The sequence below is a fragment of the Elephantulus edwardii genome, unplaced genomic scaffold (genome assembly GCF_000299155.1).
Source record: "Elephantulus edwardii isolate Elephantulus edwardi_28Jun2011 unplaced genomic scaffold, EleEdw1.0 scaffold00095, whole genome shotgun sequence".
Classification (NCBI taxonomy): Eukaryota; Metazoa; Chordata; class Mammalia; order Macroscelidea; family Macroscelididae; genus Elephantulus; species Elephantulus edwardii.
Window position 1 is genome coordinate 10,454,129 of NW_006399845.1, and position 21,125 is coordinate 10,475,253.

General features: G+C 35.9%; 1 protein-coding gene across 1 annotated transcript in view; it reads right to left on the reverse strand.

The window, feature by feature from the left end:
* The window catches only part of ANKHD1 (ankyrin repeat and KH domain containing 1), a 165,344-nt gene that overhangs the window by 25,247 nt on the left and 118,972 nt on the right, over positions 1-21,125 (reverse strand). Inside the window, exon 16 of the mRNA XM_006891229.1 lies at positions 6,861-7,616. Coding sequence (XP_006891291.1) covers positions 6,861-7,616 — 756 coding nt within the window. The remainder of the gene's footprint in view (positions 1-6,860; positions 7,617-21,125) is intronic.

Consider the following 21,125-nt stretch of genomic DNA (forward strand, 5'->3'; position numbering starts at 1 on the left):
CCTTGCAGTTTGTTAGAAAGGTCACTTGAGATAAGGCAAATAAAATGCTTAGCATAGTACCTGACATTTGGTGCATATACAAAACCCAGTAGTTTTCCCCACTGTCATCAAATGGAAGTAGACTGCCAGGGCTTTTCTTCTATGGTACTGCTGGGTGAATTTAAACTGCAACCTTTTTAAGTTAGCAGTTGAGTGCAAATCTATGTACTACCTAGGACCTTTGCAAATCTCAAAATGAAATGATGTGAAGCTGAGTTAACTGAAATGTTGTATCTGAGTATTTCTCATGTTTCAAAGAAGGGAGGGATACTGTGATCTGCCCATGACATAGTGTGTACATATACATATAAAAAACCCAAACTCATTCGCATAGAGCTAGAGCTGACTCATAGCTGATCCTCCAATGGGTTCTCAGAAGCTGCAAATCATTATGGGTACATACTATAAATCTCTCCCCCCACCCCCCATGCTGCCGGTACATTCAAATAGCTGCCTTTATTTAGGTTAGCGGCACAACCCAAGCTCAAGTGTATAAAGTATAAATTATATAAAGAATATAGAGCACTTAGCATATTATCTGCACATGGCAGGTGCATAATACAGGTAATTATCAAATATTTTATGGGGCTTCCTGTGTTACTGTTCTTGTACTGAAGAATAAAAATTTCACTACTCATTCAAGGAAAAACAAAACAAACCTCACAAAATCCCAACACAAGAAATAAACATAGTCTATATTCGTAACAAAGATAAGTACAACAAAGGCTAAAATGGCAGTAAACTTGGGTTTGCACCCAGACTAAAAGTCAATCAAAACCATGCAGAATTCAAAGGATTTAAGTGTGAGAATATTTTCTCTGTAGGATTTTTTATGTTTACTTCCTTAATCAAGGATACTACTTATAACAAGTATGAATGACTAAGTATGTTACTTGCTTAACTAACTGCAAACAATTCTCAGATGTTTCTACTTGAGTTGTTTCTTTTTCTCCATCAATATATATAACCATCTTGCCAATATAAATTTACCTTTTGTCACAGGATAAATAGAAATAATATGCTTATTCCACCTACAAGACATGTACTATGAAAATAAAGTTTTATAATTATTTGTTATTTAATAAATTAAAACAAATAATATTTTGTTATGTTTCTAGGGAATACACTAAAGAGTAATAGTTTTAAAATAATTTTAAATAATTTTTTAAATAATTTTAATAGTAGTCCCATAATTAACACGTTACCAAACAACTACTCTTCTATTATTAATTTTACTTATATTATCACTTTTTAAAATAAAAGACAAGTTGAAAATGATTTTTTAAAATTTAAGTAGTTAAGAGTTCCATGGCAAAATGTGGTATGAGGAAGGACTTCTTTATAGAGTCACCTTTAAGATTAATTATTTAAAAAAAGCTGTGAGAAATAAGACTGAAAAGTTATAGATTGTAAAGGTATATATGGAATAAAAGTTTCATTAAGAGGAAATTGTTCTAGGACTCCTTCATAAATCATAAAATTTTCCTACCTTTGAAGTGTCTCTGAAAATGACTGAGATAGACTACCACCACAAATTAACATATAATTAAAATAATTTTATACACTATTCTATAATGGAGTAATAGAATACTAGCTGGAAGACATTTGATTCAATATGATATTGAAAATGCAATCAAAGATAATATGGAAAATAATAATAAACCTTTAGTTGTCCTTGAAATATGTGAGCTGCTTAGAGACAGAAAATTCTAAGAACAAAGTTGATAGAGCTGCCTTATTTCTGCTTTTAACAGGGTACCATTAAATGACTTTTCTGTGGAAAATATTTTAATTCTTTCACAGCATTCTGCTTTATACAGGTTCTGACTTTTACTGTATTAAATTGCTATGTTCTATTTCTATAATGACATGAAAATTCATGTATTCTGTACTTTTAATTATTTTTTGGCTTAGGTGTGTATATGCTTGTTTATCATCTGCTCTTATTAGTACAGTATTTGTCTGTCTGTCCTGGCATTACATTACTTGTGGGTTGCTGTGATCATGGAAATTAAGGCATCAGTGTGTCAAATGCCATGGTGGTCAGTTTTCAGCACAGAACCCATATTAAGACAGACTAGGAGACAAGACTGGCTGTCCACTTCTGAAATAGCAGATCTCTGAAAACTCTACAGAGGAACAAGGGTGACTAAAGTATTAGAGGTAGAAACCAAATTGAAAGTCAATAAAAATGAGGAGAAACAACTGAAAATACCCTTTCATAAAAAGAGGAAGACTCCTTTTTCATCCAGTCTCCAAATAAGTCCTGTTAGTTCTACCTCAACAGTTTTTCATGTCTCTTTTCCTTCTCACTTGATAATTGTAACAGTCTCTCAGCTACTCTTCATCTCACCCCCCTGCCTTTTTATTCACAATTTTGGATTCATCTCACTGAAACATAGCTCTGACCATGTACCTCATGTATGTGGTTCTATCTCCCCTACTAGACTGTAAGCTCCTTATGGGCAGGATCTGTGTCTGAGTCATCATCACTGTATCTCCCATAGCGCCTATCAATAAATTTTTTTAATGGAAAAAAACAAACAAAAAAAAAAAGAGGAAGACTCTCAACCAGATAGATTAAACAGTGACAGTTGCAATGGGCTAGAGTAGGTCAGAAATGATGAGATTGGCACAGGGTAAGAGAGGGTTCAGATCTGTTGTTTGTAGGGTTTTCATAGGTTTGCTCTGAGTTGTACTTGACTTGATGGCACCTAACAACAAAAATTTCTATGATACAGGTATTTTTTGGAAAGTTTACTATATGCTCATTTTATGAAAGTTCTCTTTACACAGCTTTTAAAAAAAGATCTACTTTAGCATCTGTTTTGGCAACCTGCAAGACATCTGGAAAGAATTTTTATTTCACTTTAAAGAAACAAAAATAGGCCAAAAAACACGACTAGTTTTCAGTATTTGTTTTCCAGTGAGCCTTTCAAGTGGCAATGTACACGCTGAGCAACAAGAACGCATTGCCAACTCCTTCCTTGGAAATTACACCACTGGGTACATATATTATTTCTACTTTATATAGGCTGTGTATTTATCCTGCCATTCTGGTTTTTACTATACCCTAGTGCTGTTTTTGGAAGGAGGAGTAGCATCTAGTTCCTAACCAACATGCCTCTGGAAACTATGAACTTTGATAAATGTCAATAGTTGTAGAGGGGCTTCAGACCTTTGCTCATAGAGTTGCTATGAGTCATGTTTGACTTGAAGGAAATCAACAACAACAATGCTATTTTAATGTTTTAAGAGTTAACTGCTATGATTTGATAGGTTATTATTTTGGTCTAGAAATGCTCAAAAAAATCTTTCTGATATTTCATTTTATACCAGCTTGGCTTTACAGAAGGTTTCAAAGGAATACAGGGGAGCCTGCATTACTTATTTGAAATATGTATTAGTATAAATTAAAAGTCACAAATAAAATGTTTTTTTATATATATGTAAGAAAAGCTGCTATATAAAGACATTATATTATAAATACCCTTAAAGAAAATTTTCTAATTACTCTTTTATCCTTAAACTAACATGAGTATCACAGGATTACTTAAGGGAAGAGATTTTTTGAATGGGTATTTAAGAGGCTTAGGTGCCAAAACAAGTTAACAATGCACTAAAATGTCAAAAAATCTGGAATAAACCTATATGCATAGCAAACCGAAAAATTAAAATACATTGTCATTTAGCAGAATTTAGAAGTCTAAAAAAATAACAATACCTTTTAGCTAAATTCAAAACTTCAAAATGAACTGGATAAATAACATCTAAGATTCCAGCTGAATTTGACTCGTGGCTCTACCACTTACTAGCAACTTAATTTCCTAAAGTCTAAATTTTCTCAACAGAAAAGCAAAAGTAGATAGAAAATCCATTTTAAATAAATGAATTATATTTATGTAAATCATTTAGCACAGAACTTCTTATATGGGAAGAGCTTAATAAATACACATAGCTCGATCACAATTAATTTTAATCAATTTTGTTTATCTATTCTCCTTTCCTCCTTGTCTAGTTTAAAATAACTCATCGCTAACCCTCCAGTGGGTTTTTGGAAGCTGTAAATCATAGGAGGAGACTATTCATCTTTATCTCTTGGAGTTCTTGTTAGAGATGAACAACCAGAGAGTCCCCAACTTTGGGTGAGCAGTGCAGCTTCCTCTGGATACCGTCAGAACTTCCTTCTTTATATATTGTTGCTATATACCTTTGAGTCAGACAGAACCAACCCAGCTGACGCTCTCGTGGGTTTTCAGAAGCAGTAAACTGCATGGGAGAAGAATGGCCATCTTTCTCCTGTGGAGCAGCCGCTGGTGAATTCAAACTTTGTGCCTTCAGGTTAGCAGCACAGCTCCTTATCACTAGGGCAACAGGGATCCTTTTCTTTATATATAAGGAATGAGTTATCTTACTAGAAGTGTCTAGAACTGCTCACAATAGTCAAAGCTATTTTAATTTCTTTAAATGGCTTTAGTAAAATTTTGGACCTTAGTTCTAGACATTTGATCTTGAGACTTTGTTGATATTATAAAAACTTCTAAAAGGCCAACACTTACAGAAGAAAAACACAAAGGCTAATAAAGTAGTCAGCTAATCATTACAATTTTATGTATCTCTCTCTCATATGCATATATATAAAGCCAAGTGATGAAAAATATTCTGAGACAACAATGAAGAAAAAAATAGTACTTACTCCTTCTATATGTAAAGAGTAAGATTTATTGCTATTAAAGATACGCTCAAAAGTAAAATTTAAAATGTTCTCTCATTTATTAAATATGAGAGATGAGAACAAGATTTAATGTTAAGGAAATACACCTTGGGCTGTTCTTTTTAGTTCTATCAGTATGTTAATATACCTCATAATTGTAGTAACATGTGTCCATCTAATTCACTCTAATTTCTTTCACATTAAATTAATAAAATTAAGATAAAAGTAGACTTAATAATGTAGTTTATTTTTAATTTTAAGTTAGAGAAATCATCATCTTGAACTAAAAATATCTAATTAAGGTCACATTTCAAAATAGATAACACTCAGAAGTTTTTTATAAATATCTTCATTTTTAATGAATATACAAAGATCCAATTGGTTGATAAAAAATATAGCATATGCCAACAATAGACACTAATATGTAGCACTGAAATTGTTTGATTTGCTAATATATTAACATATAGAACTAAAAGATGCTTCCTGAAGCAAATTTTGAATGTTTCATGTAAACTTTGTAAAAGACCATTTTCATTTAACAAATGCTTTAGTAAATACATAATAACCTGACCCTTCCTGTAAGAACTACCTATAAATGCTACTGTAAGTTAATAGCAACAAGTTCCCTTTGGAGCTGTTTTTATGTTATCTTTTAAAAAAGGGTAATACTTTAGGTTTCACAACTAAAAGCCAAGTACTGAACATTGTAATGCTATTAATCAAGTCTTAAGCCTTGAAAATTACAGTCCAAGGTCACTGATATTACTCAAAACAAAATTTTATACTCCTATATAACCATGTTAGAAATCATGATTATAAATGGATTTATAAGAGTTTATTTATGATCTAGAACAGTAATTCTCAATATTAATGACATTATTTTGAGTTAGTGGCTATGGGCCTGCAGGCAGAAAATCCCAAACTAGTAACACTCTTACTCCTTAATTAACTAGAAAACATTCCCCAGTATTTTATTTAATGAAACTAAGATATTAGCCCCTGTACATGAAACCTATGACATAAGAGAGGAACCAGATAGGCAACACTACATTCTATAACCAATTGAAGTCATACATACTCAATATATCTGGTTTAAGTAATCTTATTTCACAATTTTAAAGCTTCAGTTAAGAGTAGGAAGACTAAAGGCTCACAAAAGAAGAAAGGAAACTGGAACAGCATAACTGGGATGGGAATAGGAGAGAATAATGAAGAAACAGACAACAGTAAAGAAAAAAAAATGTTGCAATCAAGAGACAGAGGACTGGCCTGCCTTTGAATATCACTCCAGCTACATCTTAGTTCTTGGTCTTCATCCACTGTCAACAGCCATTCTGGCTGCATTTCTGAACTGGGCTCTCATGGAGGTGATACATTCACCAGCCATCTTTAGGAAGGTAAATGATTAATTGCACTGTTTTCTCACTGCTGCAAGGACAATGAAAGGGAAAGTAAACTTGTGCACCTCATTTCATATCTAGCTGTTACTTTTCCACACAACAATAGAAACATATAAAGTTATCAGGACTTTCTTTATGTGTGTTATCTGCATATGTGCTTTAATCAAGAATTAATGAACAAATTTCAAATTATTAATCAACAGTGATAATGTCTATATACGTTAATCTTTTAACAAAAATGAGATGCTTAGTTTTCTCTGAACAGCCCTTTACATTAGAAATATTTAAAGTAATCCAACAAAATTATAAATAAAAGCAATCTGATCTAAAATTATGATTTCCAAATATGAAAATCACCAGCAGGAAAAATCCATGCATAATCTTATGTGAATATATCTAAGATAAAAAAATTTATTTCTACTTTGAGATCTCCTACCCCAAACAACACACAGCACTATTTGCATACTAATGATCTAAAAAGATAAAGAATTAAGACAATTTTATTTCTTTGCCTTTGCAATGTAATGAAAAGGAAAGTAATAAAACTTTCCTGTGTTAGTACTGTTGAGCTTAATAATTTCACTTCCAAGATACTTCAAGAAATGATAGTTCTAAATCAGAAAAACCTGAAGTCTGTGTTTGGAGGGGCATACAAAGAAGCTGAACAGATTAAAGAGAAATAATTACATACAAATTTCTTAACCCACCTGCTATCAGGTCATCAAGAGTGTCGGTAAGCGTCTGTGCTGGAGTTGCAACCATTAATCCATCTGGTTCTTGAACTAAGAGGCCCTGACCATGTCCAGCAATAGCAATCTGAGGCTGTCCTACAACCTGCTGATTACCTGATACTTTGTGAAGTTCAAGTGAACTTGTCCCATTAGAACCTATTTCACTGGAAAAGTTACAATGTGGAGATAACGGCTGGACTGGGACAAAATCAATTGGTTCTCTGGCCGATGGAGAATGGTGCTCATCGTCATCATCATTATCTTTAAACAAGATTGTGTCAACCTGAGGTAACTCTGAAAAGTGGTCCTCTGTGAGACTACTCTCTTCGTCCCCTCCTGGGAAGACTCCTCTAGGAGTGCACTGCTGTTGTAGAGATACTGTATCTTTCTGACCTTTGGTCTCCAAGTACTCTTTGGTAAATTGTTGTTGTGTTTTCATCTGCAACTGTCTTTCCACTTTCTGCAGTTCTTTAAGTATCTTCTTCTTCTTTTGGACTTGTTCTTCTCTGTTCTTTTTCAGTTCTTCTATCTTATCTTTGTTCAAAGGTTCACCTTGAATTAACTCCAATGACTTAAGTTGTGCTTTTTCAATAGCACTAATTCTTTGTCCCAGTTCGTTCAGCTTGCCTTCAGTCTCCTCTACTATGCACTCCAAAGGTTGATATGGGTGAAAAGGTGGCAGTAGGTCCTGATCTGCTACCTGCAGGGAACTGGACTTCTGCTTGGATGTACCTAAGCACATGAGAAATGTTTGAAAAAGTGCCATGCTAAAAAAAAAAAAATCAGCCTCCCCTCCCACACACTGGACCTCCCGCCCAAAACCCTTACATTTTAACACTACATATTAAATGTCAGAGAGTATTACCAGTGTTAAACAGACTAGAACCTCTACTCAATTATTTCACATAGCACAAACTGGAATGTCGTCAATTGGAAAAATAAAAACAAAATAAAAAATAAACACATGATTTATAAAAATATAATCTTTGGGACAGGAAGATTTCTTGAAATTAAGGCAGTGACAGGGAGAGAGAAATTGAAAACAAACTTAAAACTCTGCTTGCTAGATAAGACAGTCTAAGGAATATCAACTCTAAAGTGGTCTCAAAATTTAGTTAAGGATACCCTAAGTGTAAGCTTAACTGCCCATTTTGAACAATTATTATTTTAGCAATATTATATGTACAAGTGAAATCACTATAAAGTTACATCAAAAGACTGTAACAGTGGATCAAAGTAGGAAAAAGGATTTAAGATGTGAAGATACTAATGTTGTTATACTAAAACTAAAAGGAATGTGATGACAGGTTTTTTAAGAACCATTCTTTTAAAATCTTCAATAATTCTTGAATACTGTGTACCTAAACATTACGTTATATCATAAAGACTATTTATTTTTAAGTACCGCCTTCAAGTAAAATTACACTTGTAAAAGAACAATGTTAACCTACAAAAAGCATATATTGAAAAAAATGAAATAAATGGGTAGTAAAAGTTGTAACTGCATTTGTTACTTTCTTTTATTCTTATCTCCACCTCTCCCTACCATTTTTCACAAGTGAACTGAAAAATGACTATCAATAATAACAATCACAACTTGTGGATTTGGAAGGGAGGAGGTAGAATTTCTGAAGGATGGGCAATCTCCTACTGTGAGATTTATTGCCTCTGAAAATCCACTGGAGGGTCAACTGTGGGTTGGTTTCAATTTGAAAGCACACAATAACAATCAACAACAAAAAGAACTATTTAGGGACCCCTTGCGGCTTAGTGCATAAGTAGTTGCGCTGCTAACCCAAAGGTGGTGTGTCTCTCTGGAGGTTCAAATCCACCAGAGGTTCCACAGGAAAAAGATGTGCAATTTCTTCTCATGCAACTGCAACTGCCTCTGGAAACCTGCTGTAGGATCCGCTATGATCTGGTTCTGATTCAAAGACATTGAAAGTTTTAAAACATATTGATATATGCTACAACATTGGTGAATCTCACAAATATTAGATAAAAGTTACTCTACAAAAGAGTGTATATTGTGTAATTCCATTTATATAAAATCTACAGACTCAAAACTCACTGCTGTAGTTGTTGTTCATAAGTACCATCAAGTCGGAATCAACCCATAGCTGGCCCTTCAGCAGGTTTTCAGAGATAGTAAATCGCATGGAAGATTGCCCATTCCCTCCCACAGAGCAGATGGTGGATTCGAACTGTGTGCCTTCAGGACTGCAGTGCAGCTTCTTACAAGCAGGCCATCAGAGCGCCTTCATCACCATATAGTTGGTACTAACTCAGAGGAACCATTCATTAGGTTTCCAAGGCTGCAAATCTTTATGAAGGAGAATGATCCATTTATTTCCCAGGGAGAGCCACTAGGGGATTCCTAAGAGATGTACAGACTAGATTAGCAGTATATTTATCTATGGCCCATGCCATCAGAGCTCCCCTCAAATCTACAGAGATGGAAAGAAAGCAGTAGTTACCCGGGGATAAGACTGACTGCAAAAATGTCTTGAGAAAATTACTAACTTATTACAATGAAAAATGAGTGAATTTCAATGAAACAATTAGTGTTCTTGGGTTTTTATATAAAAAAGAATAGGATAAAATAATTAGTTCTTCTTTTAGGTTGTAGCCAATATACGAGCAACATAACTAATTAAGGAATTTAAAGAAAAACATCCAATACATCAAAATTCTCAAGTTCAGTGCTCGCTTCGGCAGCACATATACTAAAATTGGAACGATACAGAGAAGATTAGCATGGCCACTGCGCAAGGATGACACGCAAATTCGTGAAGCGTTCCATATTAAAAAAAAAAAAAATTCTCAAGTTCAAAGGAAAAATAATTTTACCTATATTAAAGTGATTCATCCTAGAGAGGGTTAAACCAGGCTGCTCCTTGGAGGCACGGATTCTGGGGCTTCGTCTGACATACTATGGACATGTTGCAAGGAGAGACAGGTCTTTGGAGAGGGACATCATGCTGGGTAGAGTGGAGGGACAGCGCAGGAGGCAAAGACCCTCTATGAGGTGGAATGATTCAGTGACTGGGGTAATCAGGATGGGTGTGTCAGAGGCAATGCGATTGGCACAGGACAGAGCAGGGTTTAGGGCTGTTGTACATAGGGTCACTATGAGTCGCAAACGACATAACAACAACAACAATATTAAAGTACTCTGAATCTCTAAAGTGAAAATAAACAAACAAATAAGTAACCATATAAAATACTTTGAATCTTAAAAGGGGAAAACCACCAAATAAGGGAACAAAACTCAGCAATTCAACTGCTTCTTTGTTAAATTAAGAAAATCTCAGAACTATTAGTGATGGCAGGAGTTCAGACATAAGTGCCTTTTCAGGCATGTATTATCTGACAGTTGTTTTTGTTGCTGATTGTTGAGCACGATTCATTATGATCCTATGAACAGAAGGCCTGAAGCCTTTCTATAACTACTGTCATTTATCAAAGTTCATAGAGTTTCCAGAGGTATGTTGTTTGGGAAGTGGATACTACTCGTGCTTCCAAGCCTGCTTTAAATTAGCAGTTCCACCAAACACTGTCCACCATGGGTAACTGTTAGGGCATTTGATATGGCAACGGAACAGGGTTCAGCATCACGGCAACCCCAGTACAGCATATTGACAGAAGAATGCTGTCAATGAATGACCTAGAAGAACATTCCTCCAAAATATAGTAACAACTGACTTTTAAATATAAAGGCCCTCCTCGAAGTCTTGTTGACTCTAAACAAGAGGCTTAAAAACAACCAATATAGTATGTTTTTTGTTATGTGCCATTGAGTCACCTGCGAGATAATAGCGACCCTATGTACAGCGGCTCTGAACCCTTCCCTGTCCTGAGCTAGTCTCATTAATTCTTACACACCAACCCCCACTGCCTCAGATACTGTATCAATCCATCTCATCTGGGGTCTTTCTTTCCTGTACTGTAAAAGTTGCCTACGTAAAGTTCTTTGACCTGTTTAGTTAACTGTAATTTTCAGGCATTAAGGTTTTGTGATCAAGTCACTCTGACATGGAAAAAAATGGATAAATTACTTGAAGAATGCACCATTAGCCACAAAGCCTGGTAACTGCCTACATGGAACATTAAATCCGAGGTGTCTGACAACCATCAGAGGAAGAGACATGGAACAACCAACCTTATCAAGACCTATGAATAATTTCCTCCCAGACTATTCTCATACTGCATTCCCTTTACTTATTTCCTCTGACCATCACATCTTAAAAAGCCTGGCCTGATTCTGAGATGTCAAAAAATGGTCTTTAAGATATCCATGCCATTATTTTCACTCAGGCACATGTAGCTGAATAAGGTACCCTTAAAAGATTCAATTCTGTCTCTAATCAATTGGCTTCTGGCAACAAGGAGCTGAATGCAGTCTTTTTCTGGTTACTGATTTGGCAACTCCACTGTGACAGTGACAGGATATTCCTCAAGGAAGTTTGAAACATGGTGGGGAGTCCTGCCTGCTGCCTGGACCTGAAGACCCTTGAGGTCAGATTCTGAAACTCCTAAGCAGTAATTCTGAGCCACTGTCACATAAGGAAATTTTGTTTTTGACTCTCAGCATCTCTCATTCCTTTTACACTGAATCACAAGTGCTTCTGGGTCTGATTTTGAGCCCTTTGTAATTCAGAAGGCTACTTGATTTTAAGTACTTTCTTGATTCTGGTTAATTAGGAAGGGAAGGTGGTCTTTTAAATGCTGAGCCTCACAGAACTATCTGTTGTCTCATTATCTGATTTTAAGTGCTTTCCTTCATTCAGGTAAATAGCTGTGAGGCTGTCTTGTTTTCCTGTGAGTATTCATTATATAGAAAATGACTGTTCTTCTATTATAACGGAATTCTGTTTAAGAATAGTGGAATTTGATGATTTTATACAACTCTGTCTGGTTCAGAATAGGAAAAGGAGCTCCCATTCCTGAGCTGCTCCCATTAGGCCATATTCTGGCTCATCCGCTGAAGAATACTTATTCCTACACAAGAAAGAAGAAAACAGTGTTTTACTGTAATACTGTCTAGCTAATGTGCAATCTTGATTAGGGTGAAAAGTTACCAGTTAAATAGCTCTTGAAATTATTTTACTATCTTTTAACTGGAATTGTCAAAAGTCTAGAAGGTAAGAGAATATTTTGTATGTACAAGTTTTTATGTCTATCCATAAGTAGGATTTGTCTAGGAAAGAGAACAAGCTAGATAAGCTTAGCCAGTCTGAAGTTGCAACAAGTCAATCTTACTGGTTCCTTAATCAGGGATAACAAAGTAGGTGGGCTTATAGGCAAGCAGGTCAGTTGCAGCTGTGGCCTCAGCCTCACTAACAGATCCAGTCTTAGACCCAACAGCTCCTAAAAATGTTTTATTAATCTAACAACTTTGTGGGAGAAAAGAATAGTTTAGCACTATTAGCTAAAAGCAGAGTTTTTAAATCTTTTGCACACTTTTGGGGTTTTTTTTTGGTTTGTTTTTCAATAAAATAATTTATTAGTAAAAGGGGAGGAAAAGCAAAATATCCCACATCAGTAAGGAGGCCAAGACTTACAAGGCCAAAAGAGTCTCCTCTGAGAGCAAAGGGATGCTACTATGTACTAACAGTTTCAAAGCTTCTTAATAGTAAATTTTTATTCTATTTCTATTCCAGGTCTTAGATCTAAAAAGAAAACCCTTTAATAAGCCCTATAAGAAGAAATCAGGAAGGTAAAGATTTGAACAAAAGATTTCAAAGAGCAGCTTATAAAAACAAAATTATAATGAAATGTGCAAGGAGATCAGGGAGTCAAAATCAAAAAGGAAGAACTCATTCAGCATTTCTCAAGCTAAAGGAACTGAAAAACAAATTCAAGATTCTTAAGATTCTCTCTTTAATCTTTAATACTTTACAATGCTATGAACAAAATACTGAATGATCCAGGAAGCATAAAAAGAAGACAGAAAGAATACAGAGTCACTGTACCCAAAGAATTGGCTGACAAAGAACCATTTCAGGATGTAACATATGATCAAGAAACAATGGTTAAGAAGGAAGTTCAAGCCATTGTGAAGGAATTGGAAAAATAAGGTCCCAGGAATTGATGGAATATCAACTGATATATTTAAACAAACAGACGCAGTTCTTGATGTGCTCACCAGGTTGTGCCAAGAAATCTGGAGGATCTACTTGGTCATCTGACTGAAAGAGATCCTTTATTTATTCCTATTCTCCAAAAAGTTAATCCAATACAATGTGGAAATAACCACTAATATCACATGCAAGCAAAATCTTGCTGAAGATTATCCAAAAGTGACTAGAACAAGTACACCAACAGAGAACCGCGAGAAATAAAAGCAGGGTTTATGTGGCACTAGGACTGTCATTGGTGATGTGAGATGGAATGTGCTTGAAAGTGGAGAATACTAGAAGGATGTCTATTTGTGGTTTATAAACTATGTAAATACATTTGACTGTATGGACATTAAATTGTGGTTATCACTGAGAGGAATGGGAATTACAGAACACTAGATTGTGCTCATATGAAACCTGTACCTATACCAGGAAGCTACTGAAGGAAAAGAGCAAGGGAACACTGCATGTTTCAAAATTAAGAAAGGAGTATGTACCTACAACCAGGAGAAGATAAAATAGACGAATGGGTCTAAGAATCAAATCCCTATACACATCCAAAAACTTCTCCAACAGGGTTAAAATAGAAGCCACAGACTGGGAAAAGCATTTGGTAATGACATGTCAGATAAGGGACTCATATCTAGAATTTATAAAATACTTGAGCACCGCAACAAGATAAAGGTAAAATAACCCAATTGAAAAGTGGGCACAGGATATGAACAGACACTTCACCAAAGAAGACATTCAGATGGCTAACAAGCATATGAAGAAATGTTCAAAATCCCTAGCTCTAAGAGAGATGCAAATTAAAACAACTATCAGGTTATCATCTCACCCCAGTCAGAATAGCAAAATTTAACAGAACAGCAAGCAACAAATGCTGGCGAGGTTGTGGAGAAACTGGAACCCTTATTCACTGTTGGTGGGAGTGTAAAATGGTGCAACCACTGTGGAAGGTGGTATGGCACTTTCTCAAAAAGTTGCAAATAGAGATACCATTTGACCCAGCAATTCCACTACTGGGAATATACCCAAAAGAGACCATAACTGACACCCAAGCAGAGATATATGCACACCCATGTTTATTGAAGCTCTGTTCACAATAGCAAGGAGGTGGAAACAACCTAAGTGCCCATCAACAAACGAATGGATAGAGAAGCTGTGGTATATTCACACAATGGAATACTATACTGCATTGAAAAATAAGAACTCATGCAATATTATTCAAAATGGGTCACCTTGGAGGACATTATGCTGAGTGAAATATCTCGGTCACATAAGGACAAACACTGCATGATGCCACTGTTGTGAAACAGGACCGACATCGGGGTTGGGGAGAGACTGACAAAGATTGGTTAAATAAAGTATACTGCACTGAGTCAGATGAGGGAGAAAACTGTTTAAAAGGGATATGTGATTAGGTATTTTTGTCATGACAGGAGTCCAGAGCGAAGGCTGCATAGTAGAGTAGACCTAGAGGAAGGGATTGTAAAACAATTAAAGCATTTTACTTTTCCAAGAGGGGAGTGTACTGGGGGGGAGAGTTGGGAGAAGATACAAATGCAATAATGAATGAATGGAGGGGGGAAGAAAGGAGTGTGTAAGGATGTATCCTTTCTTTATACCTTTTCAGATCATTTGGGAGGCAGCACTTATTGAAGAATGTGGCATCAGTACTGGAGAAAAACTAATCAACCACCTGCATTAAGCAGATGATACAACCTTGTTAACCAAAACTGAGGATTTGAAGCATGTGCTGCAAAAAGTCAAGGACTGCAGCCTTCAATATGGACTGTACCTCAACATCAAGAAAACAAAGATCCTCACCACTGGTCCAATTAGCAGATGGAGAACTGACTGAGGTTGTTAATAATTTCATCTTGCTCAGATACACAATCAACACACTAAAAAAGCTAAAGTTAGCTAAAAGTATAAAAGCTAAAGTCAGGCCTACGGGTTCCTCTCTTTCAGCTAGCAGAAAAGGCTTTCAAAGTTTTAATAACCAAGATAGGTCTGAGAAGGATAATGAGGATAAAATGAAATACCTGGTTATCAACATCAATGACAGGACTACTGCTGCCATGGGGCTCCCCAGACCAGGAGACTTACAGCCTGATAGGAAGAACTAAGTCTTTGGAAGGAAGAGTGTCCAGAACATCTGAAAGCAGGTTGTACTGTTGATCCCCCTTTACTGACTAGCTACACAGCATCAGACTGTACCTCTGTGTTAATGCTGACAAAAGCACTGAGTACAGCTGACAAAGTTCTTAGTGGTGGAACCAATATCCCCATCCCACTAACAAAATGCAAAGTATTGCTGACATGGAAGGTAATGTAATCAAGTGTTTTCACTCAAAACAGAAAAACTCTTTCTCAGGTCTACCTTTTCTTTTAAACCCTCCAAAAGTGTTGAACTCATGCTGTTCATGCCTGAACATCCAATATTCTTTCTGCTAAACCAAAGTTTGTTAAAAGAAATTATATATATATAAAAAAAAGACATTTTAGCATTTTCTTAAGAAAAAACAGAAGGAAAAGAAGATTCCAAAAAGGTTAAAAAAAAAAGGTATGGGAACCTCTGTACTAGAGAAAGCCACAAGAAAGATTTGTGATAAACTAAATAATATAAAAAAGACAACAGTCATCTAACTCAAGAACAGTTTATGCTCACTTGCGATAGGTAACAATAAACAATCTTGAAACTAGGACAGAAATGTCTGTACAGCTCTAAAATTTTCTGTAGCATGGCTGTTAAAGATTTAATTATTTTCTGCTATCTATTTGGTTTCATTATATCTCATTATACTAATGCTAACATTTTAACTGCTGAAGATATATTTTTCTACTACCAGATTGTGTAGATGTTCTAAACACCCATCTATAAGGGAGAAAGTGAGCCATAAACTGTCAAAAGTTACAGGTGCCAAAGATATTAATAAAGCTCCGGTAGTCTTCTGGTTAAGTAAAGCTATGTGTTGCCTGAAAGCAAAGTTTAAATCTTTAGGACCACATGTAGTGTGGTGTTTAAAACGCTCTACTGAGTAGTAAAAACAAATATTCCTTAAGTCTGTAAAGTTTAAAAAAAGGGCAAAAATCCCCACTGAGAATGTATCAATTCCCTTTCTTAAGTACTAAAGACATTTGTTATAAAAACTACAATCAGACCTAAGTGAACAGCTGTAGAGGGCATAAAAAAGTATATGCAGGTCCCTGTTACCAAGCAGAGCGATGTTGAGTGACAACAAGTTCTTACAGAAGGAAAAGAAAACTGTTTTTCCTTAACATAGAAAGCTTGGTTTTATTCTGAATAGGAAAGACGGTAAAGATTAAACTTCAAAGTATATGTTGTTGTTATTTACTGTCAAGTGAGAATTGATGCATCTGACCCTCTAGCAGGTTTTCACAGGCAGTACAGTGCATGGGAGGAGACTCTACCTCTTTCTCTCACACAGCAGCGAGTGAATTTGAACCAAGTACCTTTGGTTAGTAGAGCAACTCCTTATCACTGACATCAAAGCTCTCTAAAAGATCAGAGGAAAAGAATGTTATTTGAAAATAAAGAAATGAATAATGCAATGTTTTGCATTTATAAAATAAAGCAAAACTAAACACAAGACCAGAACCACAGAAGAAAAAGAATTTGTGCCTAAAAAAGGTGATGGCATTCTGACTGACACTCAGGTTTTATTAAAAACAGAATACATTGTTGATGTGCTAAGCCATATGAAAAAGAAGACTGAAAGCCTATAAACATCTAGTGGTGAGCGCACTGAGACCCTTAGTTTTTCTTCCTTTCTCCCTAATGAGCAAGATTTTTGTTAATTGTCAGTGTTCCTCCAAGGATAAAGTTGTTGTCCTATGTTTTCCTGTATGCTGCTAGAGCCTGTGCTCTTACCATAGCAACTTTACTGTTCTACTAATTTAATTTCAGTAACTCCCCTTAAGGCCCCCCAGAAACTTGCAGAAAAGTGCCAGATTATAAAACCAGCCTTGAGACCTACATTGTGTTAAAAAACAAAAATTAGCTTTGCAAAGCTGAGGAAAAGTAATAATTGGCAAAGTAGTGTTAGAGTCCAAAGCCTTTGCAACCAACCACATGTATTCACTAGAGGTGTATACAAGTACCTATCTCCCAGTAAAAGGTGCAAAGATTCAAGTCAGATTGACTTTCCAGAGAGAGCATGATTAGAAGAAATGACTAAGTAAGCCACTATTCTGTGAACCATAAGAAATCTTGAACTTAGAAAAGGTTAAGGTAGTTTTCCACCTCAGAATCCATAGTTTATTCCTTTAATACTAAGTATTATTATGATTCTAATCTGTGTCTGTATCCAATGTCTGCTAAAAATTGCAGTCTTACAAGCAGGTGACACCATGAAAGTGAACGAAATCTTGCTGGCTGAATGGCCCATTGGCAAAATTCAGAAAGAAGCCCATCAGTTAATCCAAGAAAACTTTATGCAGTTTCACCGCTAAAAACCTTCTCCAAGGTGTTCTCCTTGTAAGAAAATTGAGTATTCTTTTCCCTTCTTCTTGACATCCCTGTTTAGTAGAAAGCAGCCAGAGGGAGCTGTGGCCCTGTTTCCCAAGACTGGGGAAACCCACAAATCAAAAGGGAGAATAGGAAGTATCAGTAAAGTAACAGAAAATTAACACCTTCTAATCCCTTATTCTGGTGTACCATTGAGTCAGAACTGACTCACAGAAGACCCTCCAGTGGATCCAGAGACAACTCACAGAATACACTCCAGAGGATCCAGAGGCAGTAAATCACACAGGAAGAGACTGCCCATCTCTCTTCTATGGAGCAGCTGGTGGATTAGAATAGGGTGCCTTTGGATTGGTAGGGTAAATTCTTACTATAAGACCACCAGATTTCTGTAATATGTTAGTGACAGGAAACCAGTTTCTTTCTTAAATACACTGTGTTGTTGTTGTTGTATACCATAGTGTTGGAAATGATCCATAGCTGATCCTCCAGCAGGTTTTCAGAAGCAGTTAATCACATGGGAAGAGAACGCCTCTCCTCCTCCTGTGGAGCAGCTGGTGGCTTTTAACCATGTGCCTTGCAACACAGCTTCTTGCCACTAGGCCACCATTAATGGTTTAAAACTAACACCGTGTGCTACCTTGAGCAGTAAAAACAATCTTTTGCAACTGAGAGACATAAAACCAACTCTTTCCCATAACACTTTTAAAAGGAAGATGGTTTTAGCTTAGAAGAAATAATTGGCAAGGTTTTGTTTTGTTGGTTTTTTTTAACAAAACTGAAGCTGTTTAATGTTGTTTGCCTGTATAATTTTCAGTCTGTAACTGAGAAGTATTCCCTTTTACTGCTAAAGGTTTTTAAGAACTCCTCACAGTCCCCAAGTATCACAAGGCTATGAAAGCCACTGGCTGTTTTCATCCCACTATTTTCTATACCATAGTGACTTACTGATGCACTCAGTGAGCTGTTCACTTTTGGTCCCTGACTGACTACTGTGAGCCCAATAAAGTCACATATAACTCTAAGAACTTTGCAAACCAACAAGCTAGTAGTTTTCACATGATGCTAATCTCAATAAAATAGTCATATAGTCAGTAGGGTCAAGACTGTAGGAAAAGTTCAGACATAAGTCTAAGTTTAGGATGACAGTAAATAGCTGTCTAAATGTAAGACAATAGAAGTTCTCTATGTAAAGTTCATTGACATATTTGATTGTTGCTGTTATGTGCTGAGTAAACCACAACTCAAAGCAACCCTATGCACAATAGTTCTGAACTTTGCTCTATCCTAAGCCAATCTCACTGTCTCTGATGCACCTAGCCCCATTAACGCAGTTACTATGTCAATTTATCTCATCTGACGTCTTCCTCTCTGCTCTGTCCTTCTACCCTTTCAAGCAAGATGTCCTTCTCCCAAAACTGGTCACTTCTGACAACATGCCCAATCCCTAACCATAACCACCTAGTTTGATTAGCTAGATTTAAGATTGTTATTCCAGGGACTATGGATTTGTGATCAGGTCACCCAGACAAACAAACAAACAAACAAAAAACAACCATGGGTAAATTACTTGAAGAAGGCACCATCAGCCATGAAGCCTGATAACAGCCTACCTGGAACATTAAACACAGGACATCTGACAACCATCACAGGAAGAGACACAGAATAAACAATCTTATCAAGATCCCTACACACTTCCCTCCCAGACCATTCTCATATTCCTTTCCCCTACTTACTCCTTTTGACCACCATCTTTAAAAGCCTGGCCTAATTCTGGTACACCAGAAAGACATCTATTTCATAATTTTTGCTCAGGATGCCAGCATTTGAATACAGTGCATTTAAAAAAGATTCAATCCTGGTCTCTTATCAGGCAGCTGAACACTGTCTTTTCCTGGTCACGTAAGGAATTAAAAAATCTGCAGCATGAGTAATTACCGAAAATATCTTAATACCTTTTCGATTACATACTGTTTCTATCAATGTCAGAGACCCAAAGCCACTGCAATTATTTTTTAGAGGCTTAATGGGTCCTTAAAAGGAAATTTTAGCAAAAGGTATTACCTCATCAATGTTATATTTCTACCTCAGCAACACAGTGGGGAAGACTTTATTCTATCAGGCATAAGCCATTCGATTTTCAAGATGATTTTATAACTAATCTATTTTTGTTCTTATTGTTGTTCCATTTCTATCTCATTTCCTTCCCTCTCTCTTGAAAAAGGTTATAGGAGAAAATCACAATAGGTACAACAGCAGCCTTTGTATTAGCAATGAGGAAATGAAACTGTTGTTTACCATCGAGTCAGAATCAACTCATAGCGAGCCCCACAATGGGCTTTTGGAGGCTGTATATACCATGAGAGCAGATTGCACTTCTGTCACAGAGTGGCTGGTGACTTTTGAACTGCCAGAGATGCCACCTTTGTGTTAGGAGCAAAACTCTCTATGGACTAGGCCACCAGAGTTTCCAGAATAATAGTAGTAAACAAATACTAACTTTATTACATGAGCTTAAAGGAGTACTGGGGATATAGTTCATAGTGTTTCACTGCTAAGCAGAAAGCAGTGCAGCTCCAGTAACTGATACCTACCAGTGATTTAGTGAGAGAAAGATAGGCAGTCTCCTCCCATAAAGATTTAAAGAAACTTGATCAAGAGGGGTCATTATGAGTTGGAACCAAGTCAATGGCAATGAGTTTGAAGGCTTTTGTTGTTTCATATGAGCTGAATCCTATAAAATCTTTTTTTATGCTTAAAACAGTGTATATTGGCTAATGAAAACACTACAGCCAAAATATGTATGTACATTTGTAGCTGGGGACAAGGAGAGTAGATCACAACAGATCTGTGTCAGTGCAATCTAGATTTGATTTCATACGCCTTAACTGGTTTGCTCTGATAAAACTGAAACCTTATTCTGTAATTCCCTTGCTTTTTTACATAGCACTACCAACACAAGCTCTGGGTCTAAGGGGGGGAAAGCTGATGAAATAAAACAATACCAACCAACAAATATAGCAGATTATTTATTATGCCATAGACCTTGAATGTGAATAAACAGATGTATATTATGTCCTGAATTTCATTAGAAAATACTTCTTATGAAGTCACTAGTAAAAAATGAAAGCCACTGTCATTAATTTGACGAACACCCTGTATGTCTAAGTATTTGTGTCAAAATTTCCCAAGAAAACATGGCACAATTTTAACAAAGCAATTAACTAATTGAGGGAGTTCAAAGATAAGACTATCTGTGCTACAAGCTAATATAGATTAACTATGAAATGTAAAGCAGTTGTTAACGTAACACCTTTGTTTAAAATCTCATTTCTGCCAACCTACACTATTATTTTTCTTAATGTTTTAAGCAAAAACATCTCCTTTAATTATATTGTCTCTATTTTTTTAAAAAAAAAACTCTTTAAATAGTTTTCTTCCATCTTCAGGATAATTTATATTTTTCACCTCTTATTATTTATTCATTCATTCATTCAATAAATATTTGAACATCTAGTACAAGGAAGGGATAATGGACCAAAAATAAGCAATACAAACCCTGCCCTTGAGGAGCTTACAGTCTAAAAAGCATTCAAATTCAAAGACAGGGATAAAGTCAGTGATTGA